This window comes from Eschrichtius robustus, chromosome 21, assembly GCF_028021215.1.
Source record: "Eschrichtius robustus isolate mEscRob2 chromosome 21, mEscRob2.pri, whole genome shotgun sequence".
Lineage (NCBI taxonomy): Eukaryota > Metazoa > Chordata > Mammalia > Artiodactyla > Eschrichtiidae > Eschrichtius > Eschrichtius robustus.
In genome coordinates, this window is record NC_090844.1 from 6704620 (window position 1) to 6718790 (window position 14171).

General features: G+C 40.3%; 1 protein-coding gene across 5 annotated transcripts in view; it reads right to left on the reverse strand.

The window, feature by feature from the left end:
• Positions 1-12561: 12561 nt before the first annotated feature.
• MCPH1 (microcephalin 1) overlaps positions 12562-14171 on the reverse strand; it is a 228312-nt gene continuing 226702 nt past the window's right edge. For 3 of the 5 annotated variants that reach the window (XM_068532031.1, XM_068532036.1, XM_068532035.1), the window contains exon 12: positions 12562-12923. In XM_068532031.1, coding sequence (XP_068388132.1) covers positions 12689-12923 — 235 coding nt within the window. In that variant the 3' untranslated portion in view covers positions 12562-12688. Of the gene's footprint in view, positions 12924-13504; positions 13572-14171 lie in introns of those variants that run through there. The other 2 variants (XM_068532032.1, XM_068532033.1) reach the window with 2 other exon arrangements.

Consider the following 14171-nt stretch of genomic DNA (forward strand, 5'->3'; position numbering starts at 1 on the left):
GAGGTCAAATTTCATTGTTTTACATGTGAATATCCAATTATCCCAGGACCATTTATTGGAGACTGTCTTTTCTCCATTGAGTATTCTTGGTTCCTTTGTCAAATATCAGTTGACCATATATGCTTCGATTTATTTCTGGGCTCCTGATTCTGTTTCATTGATCTATTTGTTTTTATACCAGTACCATACTGTTCTATAGTATAGCTTGAAATTGGGAAGTGTGATGCCTCCTGCTTTGCTGTTCTTTAACAAGACTGCTTTGGTTATTTGGCATCTTTTGTGGTTTCATACAGCCTTCAGGATTGTTTTTCTACTTCTGTAAAAAAAAAAAAAAAAAAAGACATTGGAAGTTTGATAGGGATTGCACTGAATATATAGATGGCTTTTGGTGATATTGACATTTTAATATTACTAATTCTTCCAATCCAGGAACACAGGACACCTGTCCACTTATTTGTCTTTAATTTTTAAACATCAATGGCTTGTAGTTTTCAGAGTAGAGATCTTTCAACTTTTTGGTTAAGTTTATTCCTAAGAATTTTATTGTTTTGATGCCATTGTAAATGGGATCGTTTTCTTGATTTCTTTTTTTAAAAATTAATTTATTTATTTTTGGCTGCGTTGAGTCTTCATTGCTGTGGGCGGGCTTTCTCTAGTTGCGGCCAGCGGGCGCTGCTCTTTGTTGCGGTGCGTGTGCTTATCATTGTGGTGGCTTCTCTCGTTGTGGAGCACGGGCTCTAGGTGTGTAGGCTTCTGTAGTTGTGGCACGCAGCCTCAGTAGTTGTGGTGCACGGTCTTAGTTGCTCCGTGGCATGTGGGATCTTCCCAGACCAGGCCTTGAACCCTGTCCCCTGCATTGGCAGGTGGATTCTTAACCACTGCGCCACCAGGGAAGCCCTCTTGATTTCTTTTTCAGATAATTTGTTGTTAGTGTACAGAAACACTACTGACTTTTGTATGTTAATTTTGTATCCTCCAATTTTAATGAATTTGTTGTTTAGATATAACAGTTTTGGGGTGGAGTCTTCAGGGTTTTCTACATATAAAATTATACCATCTGCAAATAGAGACTATTTTATTCTTCCTTTCCAGTTCTAATGCCTTTTATTTCTTTTCTTGCCTGATTGACCTGGCAAGCACTTCCAGTATTATGTTAAACAGGGTGGTGAGAGTGGGCACCCTTGTCTTGTTCCTGATCTTAGAGGAAAAGCTTTCAACGTTTCACCATTGAGCGGTATTAACTGTGAGCTTGTTATATATGTTGTTTATTATGTTGAGGTATGTTCCTTCTGTACCTAATTTGTTGGAGTTTTTTTTAAACCATAAAGAGATGTTGAATTTTGTCAAATGCTTTTTCTGTGTCAACTGCAATGATCATATGATTTTTTTCTTTCATTCTGTCAACATGATATATCATACTGATTTGTTTATGTTGAAACATCCTTACACATGAGGGATAAAGCCCACTTGGTCATGGTAAATGATCCTTTTAATGTGCTAATGAATTCAGTTTGCAGAACTTTTGCATCTATATTCATGAGGGATATTAGCCTATGGTTTTCTTTTCTGGTAGTGTCCTTACGTGGTTGTAGTATCAGGCTAGTGCTGGCTTCATAAAATGAGTTTAAAGGATTTCCTCCTCTTTGATGTTTTGAAAGAGTTTGAGAAAGATTGATGTTAATTCTTCAAATGTTTGTAAAATTCACCAGTGAAGCCATCTGGTCCTGGACTTTTCTTTGTTGGGACATTTTTGATTCCTGATTCAATCTCCTTACTAATAATTGGTCTATTCAGACTTTCTATTTCTTCCCACTTCAGTCTTGGTGGTTTGTATGTTTCTAAGAATTTTTCCATTTCTTCTAAGTTGTCCGGTTTGTTGGTGTATAGTTGTCCATAGTAGCCTATTATGATCTTTGTAATTTTGTGGTATCATTTGTAATGTCTATTTTTCATTTATAAGTTATTGATTTGGCTCCTCTCTCTTTTTCCTTTGGTTAGTCTACCTAAAGATTTGTCAATTTTGTTTATCTTTTCAAAGAACCAATTCTTATCTTGGTTAATCTTTTCTGTTGTTTTCCTGTTCTGTTTCATTTATGTCTGCTCTAATCTTTATTATTTCTTTCCTTCTGCTAACTATGGTCTCAGTTTGTTGTTCTTTTTCTTGTTGCTTAAGGCATAGATTTACATTGTTTATTTGGGATATTTCTTCTTAATGTAGGCATTTATTGCTATAAACTTCCTTCTTAGAACAGCTTTTGCTGCATCCCATAAGTTTTGGTATGTTATGTTTACATTTTTGTTTGTCTCAAGATACTTTATTTCTCCTTTAATTTCTTCTCTGATTCATTGATTGTTCAGAAGAGTATTGTTTACTCTCCATGTATTTGTAAAATGTTCACTTTTCCTCTTATTGATTTCTAGTTTTATACCATTTTGGTCAGAGAAGATACTTGACTAATTTCAATCTTCTTGAATTTGCTAAGACTTGTTTTGTGACCTAATACATGGCCTGTTCTAGAAAATGTTTCATGTGCATGTCAGAAGAACATGTATTCTGCTGTTGTCAGATAGAATGTTCAGTATATGTCTATTACCTTCATAAGTGTTGCTTAAGTCTGCTGTTTTCTTACTGATTCTCTGTCTGGATACTCTATCCATTGTAAAGAATGGGATATTAAAGTCCCCAACCATTATTATATTGCTGTTTATTTCTCCTTTTGGCTATGTTAGTTTTTGCTTTATGTATTTAGGTGCTCTGATGTTGGATGCATTAATACTTAAAATTGTTATATCTTCCTGATATATTGGCTCCTTTATCATTATATACTGACTTTATTTGGCTTTTTTTACCATTTTAAATTTAAAGTCTATTTTATCTGGCATAAGTATAGTTACCTCTGCTTTTGTTTGGTTACCATGTGCTTGAAATATCTTTTCCCAGCCCTTTGTTCTCAGTTTATGTATGTCTTAACACTAAAGTGAATTTCTTGTAGGCAGCGTATTGTTGGATCTTGTTCTCTTTATCCTTCCAGCTATTTTATACCTTTGGTTGGAAAATATCATCTGTTTATATTTAAAGTAACTACTGATACCTAAAGACTTACTCTTGCCATTTTGGTCTTCTTTTCTGGTTGTTTTGTAGACCCATTCTTCCTTGAATCCTATCCTGCTGTCTTTTTGTGTGTGTTTTGATGTCTTGTGGTATCACTATGCTTTGTCTTCTTTATTATGTTTTTCCGTAATTACTACAGGTTTTTCCCTTATGGTGACCATGAGGCTTACATAAAATATCTTAAAATTATAACACCCTATTTTAAACTAATAACAGCTTAACCTAAATGGAGTTCTTATGCTTTACATTTTTACCTTTCCCCACCTCACATTTTAGGTTATTGATGATTCAATTTATGTATTTTTATATTGTATAACTAATAACAGATTATTGTAGTTATGGTTATTTTTGCTACATTTTTTTAAAACCTAAAGTGGAGTTTTAAGTGAATTACACACCACCATTATCATATTACAGAATCTTTGACGATATAACATTACTGGTGAGTTTCACACTGCCTTCTTATGTTTTTATGATGTTAATTAGCTTGATTAGGCTTTCAGAAATTTACCTATTTTATCAGTGTTTCCAAAGAATCACCTTTTGTTGGATGAATTCTTTCATTTCTTTATTTTTATTTTGTTAATTTCTATTAGCTTTATTATTTCCTTGCTGTCGCTTCTTTAATTTACTATATAGTTCTTTTCCCAACCTCTTTTGTTGAATATTTAGCTAATTAGTTTGTAGTGAGTTTTTTCTTTACTAATGTAAGCAATTAGAGCTATATATTTCCCTCTAAATCTTGCTTTAGCTGAAGCAAGGAGTTTTTACTTCAGGTCTAAATATTATCTTATTTATTTCCATTATGCTTTCTTTTCTGTATCAATTAATTATAAGTATGTTTTCGAACTTATAAGTACAGTTTTTATACTCATGTCATTGCTTTTCTAATTTTAGTTCATAAAACATGGTATGAAAGGAATGATTTTTTTTCTCCTTGATTGGAACTCCAAGCCAGATAGTCTAGCTTGTCAACTAGTATAGAATTTTTTCCTAGTCTCCTTCACTGAGTGTGTACTGGACAGAATTTCAGTTTTACCTGGAGGGTCTCCACTCCAATACCACTCACTAACACAGGCCCATAACCTCATCTGCTGACCCTGTTTTCCGTTATACACAAGCCCCTGCTTCCCAGAGCCCACTCCCCGCCCCCCCCCCCCCCTCCCGTTCCCGGGCAGCAGCCTTCAGCCCTCAGACTCAGGTGGTTCTCAGGTTATGGCTCCTTTCTGATTCCCACCCACTTGGAATTTCCTTTCTTTTTTAGGGGTTCTACAATACATTTATAAAGAAGTTTGTAATATTTTTCTTTAGTTTTCTAGATATGTTGCAGCAGAAGTGTTTTTAGGTTATTAAGCCTATTCTATTTCTTCCCCAATATTTTGGAAGTCAAAAACTTGGCCATTATCTGTTTTCCTTGCATTCTTGCTAAATAAAGCCTATTCTCCTCAATATGATTCTCTCTAACTAAGGGAAAGGTTATGTGTAAGGAAGTAATGACGAGAACACAAAAATGTTTATGATCATTTTTTCACTGTATCTGCAATTAAGTCACCACTTGTTACATGAAATAAAATAGTGGCTTTAAATATAAACATAGAAGGAGAGATAAGCTTGCTATTTATTTTAGTTATCAACCTACATTGATCCTCCTCACAATACAGAATGACACATTTTGTAAAATAGAGCTATTTCATGGAGAGGTGGATATTTACACATTTTGCTTTAGTTTCATGCTTTGGATCTAATTTTTTAATGCTTCACAGTAAATACCCTTGTTTTCCTTTCCTTCCCAAAGATCAGCATAGAATATTGGTTTCACCCTCACTGGCCTGACCACATCCAGGAGCACTGGATGTTATTGCATTCCCTTTAAAGAGCAGAGCTGAGAGATTTCAAACTTTAGGTTTAAATAGTCACTCCTCCCAGGGGTCCTGATTTGGTCCTCTGAAGTGGCTCAGGAGTTGGCATTGCTGGTGACCCTGGGCCAGAAGGTCCCTCTCAGTGCTCTGAGAAACTCTGCCAGTGGTTTATTCTCAGACACCTCATCAATTTGTTCTGATTTTTGTTTCCTCATGATTAATGCAAACCAGCTCCTGTGTTTCTGTTAGAACAAGAATAGTCATAGGTTACATTTTCATAGTGCCTGGTGGCTTATGAAGACCTTTCACACCTTCTTCTGATCCTTACAAAGACCCCTGTATTATTATGACATGTGCAGTAAGTGCAGAATCATCACCACTTTACACATAACTTCCCTGACTCCCAGGATTCTTAAGTCAACCTGCCCTGGTTCTACCAAGTGGTAGGTGAAGACTAGAACCCAGTTTTACCAAGAGGTTCCATGATACTCCATGGATTCTCTCTGGGCTGGTGAACCCTGTGCCTGACGGCTTCACCCGGGTCAGAGTGTAGGCCCCAGTGTTCATCCTGCTCCAGGAACCGTCCTTGGTGGAGGGAGATGACAGACTGGGCTCTGCTCCCCCACCCGCCCCGTCAACACTTGACCCTCCATCCCACCCCGCCAAGCTGCTTAGACTCCTAAATCATCCACCACAATATACCACCATACTTCCTTCAAAGACTTGAAGGGCTTGTCAACTTCCTGTGGATTCAAATCCAGGTTCGGCGAATATTCAAATACCTACTTTGTGTCACACACTGAGTGTATTAGTCAAGGTCCTCCACAGACACAGAACCAATAGGAGACATTTATTGTAAGGAATTGGCTTGTGTGCTGCTGGAGGCTGGAGAGTCTCAGATCCACATTTGGCAGGCTGTAGACCCAGGGGAGCTGGTGGTGTGAGCTCCAGTCTGAACGCCTGCAGGCTCAAGACCCAAGAAGAGACGATGTTTCAGTTTGAGTCCAAAGGCAGGAATAGATGGATGTCTCAGTTCAAGGCAGTCAGGCAGGAGGAGATCCGCCTTATTAAGGAGGTTCAGCCTTTTTGTTCTAGCCAGGCCTTCAACTGATTGGATGAGGCCCACCCACAGTGGGGAGGGCAACCTGCTTTACTCAGTCTACCCATGCAAGTGTTAATTTCACCCAGGAACGTCCTCATGGACACACCCAGAATGACGTTTGACCAAATATCTGGGCATCACATGATCCAGTCAAGTTGATACATGAACATCACACTGGCCTGGGGCATGTCTTCACCCTCTTCAAGGGGTGAATAGTTAAGTAAACTTGGGATAGTTTAGTAGTTAAGTAAACATGCCATGGGGTACTGCTCAACAATAAAAAGTTACCAACTATTGATACACACAGCCTAGATGAGTTATCAGAGAATTTTGCTGAGGGATAAAAGCCAATGCCAAAGGATACATATTGTATGATTCCATTTACACAACATTCCATTCCATTTACATAACATTCTTGAAAGGACAAAGTTATAGAAATGGAAAACAGATTACTGGTTGCCAGGAGTTAAGGAAGTGGGGTAAGTAGGTGTGGTTACAAAGGGGAATGTGGTCACGAGGGATCATTGTGATGGAGGTGGTCTCTATCTTCACTGTGGTGGTTGATATGTGAACCTCACACGTGATAAAACCGGTGTGCAGGGCAGAAGTTGAGACACAGATGTAGAGAACAAACGTATGGACACCAAGGGGGGAAAACCGTGGGGGGGTGGGGATGGTGGTGTGATGAATTGGGATTGACATGTATACACTGATGTGTATAAAACTGATGACTAATAAGAACCTGCTGTATAAAAAAATAAATAAAATTCAAAAATTAAACAAAACAAAAAACTGCACAGAACTAAACAGACAAATACCACCCCCCCCCCAAATATATGGATGCCCAGACAAGTTAAATCAGAATCCTTGGTGTTTGTGTATTTTTAAACCCCCTCAGGTGATTCTGATGTTCTGTCAGGGTTGAGAGCCACTGCCCTAAGCATTTTCAAAGAAATACCTTGATCGAATTTTACAACGTGTTTGCAACACACGGCTAGAAGCAGCAATTTGGTTTAAAAAAAGGCATTCAAATCTCCAAATCATTAATTCCTGTACAGAACTAAATGGTATGTAAAGTTATCCCTCTGAGTATTCCAAATCCTTGCAATTCAAGCAGCTTCCATGACATCATCTGGCAGCTTTTTACAAATGCAGCGTTTTGGGCCCCACCCAGATCTACTGAATCAGAATCTACCTTTAACAATATCCCCAGATGATTCGAATTCACATTAAAGTTCGAGAAGTCAGCTCAGAATTTTCTCATACGCTTTTCAAACACAATTACAAGGTGGCATGATTGTAAGTAACTATCTAGAAATTAAATCTTTTAATGCCCTAAATGGCACTTCTAAACACCTGAGAGGATAATAGTATTTAACGTAACGCATGGTGAAAAATGTTTTATTAAAAAATGTGGCACTGGGTGTACAGGATAATGGGAGTGGCCGGCATGACACAAAGCAGCTTTAACTGACATCAAATGAAGTCTCATTTGTGACTCTACTTTTCAGTGTTGTTTGCCTTTCAAAGCAGTTTTCTGAGTTTGATCAAGGCTGTCCCTTACTCACAGACAATTTCAGTTTGTGCCATCGTGCGTGGGGAATTCTGATTTTAGATGGTTTTTGTAGATTACTGCTCATTAGTTGAATGATGTTGATAGGTGTCAGCTTCTCTGCAAGTGAAGTGGAGGGTTGGACCAGATGTAGTGGTTTTGAGATGATCGCATAAGTATCCACAGAGGCACTGCGGCGGTGGTCCCATGGGGAGGAAGGAATGGATCTTTGGGCAAGGATCTGGAACCCTCTCTTCCCTCCCCACTCTTTAACCGGAGCAGTTCTGTTGCCACCTGCTGTATCTATTGCAACTTTCATGCAACCTCACGTAACGGGTTTTGCCATTTAACAAAGGCTGAAAACAGCCGCTAATTACAGCTTCTTGGAAACACGTTGATTGAGTTTGAGGACCTGTGTTTTATAAGGGTAGTTACCTGCACGTGGTAGGCATTAGGAAACATTTAAAAAATCCGTCATTACCAGTCCATTGGACATTCTCAGAGCTGCAGTTAAGCCTGACGAGCTTGCAGTGCCATGTAGGGACTCCGTGTTCAAACCCCAGTCCTTCCATCCACTGGTGTAATATCGCCAGAAAGCAGAGTATCCATAGATAAGAATACAAGTCCCACAGTCCCTAATCCACAATTCCCAAATCCAAAGGCAGTAAAATAGAGGTTTTTTTGAATTAGAGGCAAAATCTGACCTGAACACACGAGACGATCAATAGCTTTCTGTATTCCACTCAGTGTGGTATGTGTCATGGAAGAAATATGAGGCTGCAGGCTGCTGCCCGAGTGCCTGGGGGGGGGGGTCACATGCATCACAATCCTTGCTGGCGGGGGCGGGGGGGCCTCAGGTAGCTGACACTGATGGGAGTTAAGAGAGCAAGAGGTTTGCTGGGGGTAACTCCCGAGAAAAATACAAATGGGAGGAAGCGGGATTCATAAGGAGCGCTTGCGGACGCAGCTGTGACAGGACAGGAGAAGGAAGAGAGGGTGGCGGAGAGGCCTCAGACACTGCAGGTGGGGACGGAGGTTCTGGAGCCCGGGTGCCTGTTAGGGGTCTTATATTAGCAGAATTAGCCAGGCCCCTGATGCCCGCTGGGCCTGATCCTTGCCCGGGGATGACTGCCCAGGAAGAGAGTGGCCTCGGCTTGAAAGCTGAGGTGGATCTTTAAGGCACTAACAGCCGTCAGCTAACTGTATTCATTCCAGCTGAGCAGAAGATTCTTTCTTTTTAAAAAAAATTTATTTATTTATCTTTGGCTGCACTGAGTCTTTGTTGCTGCATGTGGGCTTTTCTCTAGTTGTGGCCAACGGGGGCTACTCTTCATTGCGGTGCGCGGGCTTCTCATTGTGGTGGCTTCTCTTGCTGCAGAGCACGGGCTCTAGGCTCATGGGTTCTGTAGTTGTGGCTTGCGGGCTCTAGAGCGCAGGCTCAGTAGTTGTGGCGCACGGGCTTAGTTGCTCCGCGGCATGTGGGATCTTCCCGGACCAGGGCTCGAACCCACATCCCCTGCATTGGCAGGCGGATTCTTAACCACTGCGCCGCCAGGGAAGTCCTAGAAGATTCTTTCTTAAAGTGGGATCCGAGAGGCACAGCTCCAAGGTTGCCACATAGTTTGTTTTTTTTTTTTTAATAAATTTATTGGTGTATAATTCATGCACCATAAAAATTTACCCATGGCAAGTGTACTTGTTCAACGATTTTAGTAAATGTATACAGTTTTACAACTAAAATCACAATCGAGTTTTAGAATATTTCCATCACTCCAAAATGTCTGCTGTCTATTCCCACTTCTACCCCCAGCAGCAGGAAACCAGTGATCTGTTTTTTTGTCTCTATAATTTTATCTTCTCTAGAAATTTTATCTAAATGGAATCATACAATATGTAGTCTTTTGAGTCTGGCTTCTTTCAACTACCGTGTTCTTGGGGTTGGTCCAGGTTGTTGCCTGTATCAGTTGTTTGCTCCTTTTTATTGCTGAGTAGCAATCCATGGTATGGATATAGCACATTTTGTGTATCCATTTATCAGTTGACGGATTGCTTCTAGCTTTTGGCTGGTGTGAATAATGTTGCTGTGAACATTTGCATACAAGTCCTTGTGCAGGCACATTTTCATTTCTCTTGGGTACATACCTAGGAGTGAAGTTGCTGCGTCATATGGCAAGTGTATGCTTAGTTTTTAAACCAAACTGCAAAATGATGCAGCCACACCAGCAGTGCATGGGAGTCCTAGATTCTCCACGTGCTGGTCAACTCTTGTATTGTCAGAACTGTTGGCTGCAGCCGTTCCCGAGGGTGCGTAGTAGCGTCTCCTTGTGCTTTTACTTTGCGTTTCTCTAATGACTAATCATGTTGAGCATCTTTTCATGTGCTTATTAATCATTTCTATATGTGTTTGTGTGAAATGTCTTTTGCCCATTCTTTATCTTCTTGTGAATGAATAGAAGTTCTTTACATAGTCTGGATACAGTTCATCAGCTATATGCTTCACAAATATTTTTCCTAGTCTCTGACTTGTCTTTTAATTTTCTTAATGGTTTCTTTTGAACAGCAAAACTTTTTAAAACTTTGAGGTCCAATTTATGTTTTTATGAACTGTGCCTTTAGTGCCCTACCTAAAAAAATCTTTGCCTGACCTTTCAGAAAGATTTCTTGCTATGTTTTCTTCTAGACATTTTATAATTTTAGGTCAGTGGTTCTCAGCTGGGAACGGTTCTCTTCTCCAGGGGAAATCTGGGGATATCTGAAGACAGTCTGGACTGTCGCAACTGGGTGAGGTGTGCTAATGGCATCTAATAGAGGCCAGCGATGGTGCTAAACATAGTATGATGCCCAGGACAGCCACTGCAGCACAGAATTATCTGGTCCAAAAATGCCAATAGTGCTGAGGTTGAGAAACCCTAAGTTAGGTTTCTGGTCCATTTGAGTTTCTGTGTATGGTGTGAGGTAGGGATCCATGTGCATTTTCTTTTTGTGAGTGAGGTAAGGACGTAAGTGTGGTAAGGATGTAAGTGTGCTTTTTTGTTTTGTTTTGTTTTGTTTTATCCTACTGCATTGAATTGACTTGGCACCTTTGTTGAAATCAACTTGACCATAAATATGAGGATTTATACCTAGAGTCTCTATTCTCTTCCCTTGATCTGTAGTCTACCTTTATGCCAATAAGTTTTGAAATCAGGTAGTATAAATCCCCCAACTTTGTTCTTTTTCTAAAGAAATTACTATTTTCTACTAGGGGTTCTTTGCATTTTCATATACATTGTAGCATCAGCTTTTCAAAGTCTATAAAAAAATCTACCTGGTATTTTGATGATTACATTGAATTTGTAGATCAATTTGAGGAAAATAGCCATCTTATCGATATTGAGTCTTCTAATCCATAAACTTGGTATATTTCTCCATTTATTTAGAACTTTAATTTATCTCAGAAATGTTTTGTTAAGTAGACAGATCTTATACTTCTTTTGTTAAATTTATTCCTATTTAGTTTATTTTTACATGATATTGTAAATGGAATTGTATTCTTAATTCCATTTTTGAATTGTTTATTGATAGTATATAGAAATACAATTCAGTTAGCTTTGTATATAGATTTTGTATTCTGTAATCTTGATAAACATGCTTAATCTACTTTTTTCTTTAATTCCTTATAATTTTCTACCTATAGTATCATGTGATCTGAGAATAGTTTTACTTCTTCATTTCCAGTCTGTATGCCCTTAATTCCTTTCCTGGCGTTCTTCTCTCAGTAGAATCTCTGATATAATGTTGAATAGAAGCGGTGAGAGCCACATACCTTTCAAAATTTAAAAAAAAAAAAAAAAGTTCAGAATTCTGAGACACTTTTAGCCCTATGTGTTTTGGGTAAGGGGTTGCAAACCTCTAGTAACTAACTTTTAGGATTGTTGGCAGGATTAAATGAGGTACCACATAGAAAATGCTTAAAGCCAGGCACAAATGTGTCCTCATAAGAGATTAGCTTTTAGAGAGAGAATCTTCAGTGGCTCCTGCCAGGCTGGCGTCAGGAATCTTAGCTGTGAGGATGCAGGCCTGGGTGGACACGTGACCTGGGTGGCACTCTGTGGCTGATGTGGCCGTGGGATGGAGTTCTTTGTGGCTCGTCTCCACCGGGAGTCCGCACAATTTTGTCAGCCGCCTCGGGAACTTCTGGTGCGATGGGAGCTCTGCCATAGTATTGATACCTGAGCCTCAAAGTGGCCAAGCCCAGGAGGCAGTGGGTGTAGTGACACGGGATTTACAAGGTGGGAGGAAGGCCCCCGGCCTGCCGAGCTGCGCTGAGGCTCAACGTTGTTGAGGCAGGAGTATTACGAGGGGACTTGGGGTACACGTTATATTAACACCAAGAGAAAACCCTTCATTATTCCCATGTGCATCGTTACTGCCCTTCTCGGAGGGTTATTCTAGAAGTTGATCCCTCGTATTTGCTGAGGGACTTGACATTTATTTGAGGTAGAAAGAGCAGCTGAGATGAGTGACAGATAAACAATGCGGAGGGAACAGTACCACGAGGGAGTCTTAACTGGCACCTCCAGCCTTACTGGGGTTTAGCATCTCTCTCCTACACAAGGTGACCAGCCAGCGTGTGTACGATTTGGCCCGAATGCCCGTTTCCGGCAGGGGATGGCGAGCGTCCTGGCAGCCTGCAGAGGCCCTGGTCTCTTGTGGGTGATGCTCTCCTCACCAGAAACTAAGCTTGCACAAGCGGGGCTCCTTTGATGGCACTAATTATCATTAATTGCAGCTCCTCACGCCTGTCCTCATGATTATTTTGAGAAGAATCTCAGGTACATAAGGTGACAACGGACCAACATCCTTCATACCTAGTAGATGATACGTTAATAAAGAAACGTAGAAACTCAGGGGGCTCCTTGTTCTCGGTAATAAAACAATGTAATTTCCATCCTTTATTTAACAGTATGGCACTTCAATGACAAAGGTTCTGGGGCCTCTCAGTTATGATCACTAGGACACACAGACTGGCTTTAATAGAAAAGGCCCAACAGGGCGGGTCAGTGCTTCTCTGAGACACACACTCAGGCATCAGAAAGCCGCACGAAGGAGCTTTCTTCACGTGAAAACCACAACACCCACAGGCGGCAAACGTGACGGTATAGAAGGGCATCCTTCCCGCGTCCACCCCTCGCCTCACTTGAGCGTCCGAGGACGACGGGGCGGGCTGTTAGCAGCAGCCGTGGGTTGATCGGCGTCTCCTTCACGGCAGCAGCGGGCGGTTCTCTGAGGCCCAGACCTTGTGCTGAGTGAGTGAGTCTAGAGGAAGAGAAGCAGGTTAGCACTGACAGTGGCCAGCACATGGTAAGACGACACACTCATCACAGATACACAGATCATGTTTAAAATCGTCAGTGGTCCTGGGCAGCATGGTCCATATGGCACATGTGCCTGTTTAAAATGAAGTAAAGTAACATACATGATTCAGTTCCTCAGTCACACCACCACATCTCAGATGCTCAGTCGTCACGTATCCCATTAGATGTAGCACACACAGGGCATGCCCTTCACGGCAGAACGTCACGATGTGGGAGATCCAAACTCTAATCTCAGCTACAGCAAGTACTCTTTGGTACAAGGCAGAGTATAAATAACTCTATTATTTTATGAAAATCCCATGAAGTGCCCTGGCCCGGAATAAGCCACAGGTGCAGGGGAAGAGGCCAACACAGCTGTGCCTGCAGCCGGCTCCAGGCAGGCCCTTTAGTCTTAATGCTGGACGGTGGGCTGCTTCCGACCCTTCTGCTGCTGTTGGAATGAGAGAGATGTGCAGTGGATTGTCGGTGCTGACTGACGGACAAATTAAGGTTAACTTCTTGATTCCTGTTATTATCCAGAGGGTGAACAATTACTGTATATTCGAAGGACCTTAAGAAGTCAGGGTGATGAGCGATAGGACATGGAAAGCTGTGATGGTTGTGAGATACAAAGCAGAAAAAATGGGTTTCTTTTATGAATAAAAGAAAAAAAATAGCTTATCTTAGTTACAGCTCAAGCCAGTGCCCCAGAATTTAATCACAGCCCTCCCGCTACAAATGCACTTCCACACAGGCGGTCTGACCTGGTAGCTGAATCTCAGAGGATCATTAATGTTTGTTATATATCTTATATACATTATATAATTATAATTAATAATACATACAATAGAACCTTAACAATTATTATTGATACCCAGCATACCACTTAACTGTCTCTGCAACACTGAAGTATTATTATGATTTACATTTTAATATTAGTCCTTTATTCACAATTTGTGTTGCATATATTTTCTGTTTGTTGCTTGCCTTTTGACTTTTCTTATGCAAACGTTTATTTATATATTCAAATTACATCAATCTTTTATTGCATTTGGATTTTGAATCACAGGTAGAAAGCCTTCCCTGTACCTGGTTATAAAATAATTCAGCCATATTTTCTTCCAGGTTTTAAAAAACCTGTTGATTCAATTTTTACATTTAGATTTCTGACAGGATGTCATTTTTAAAAGCCAGAGAAGAGTGCCAAAAG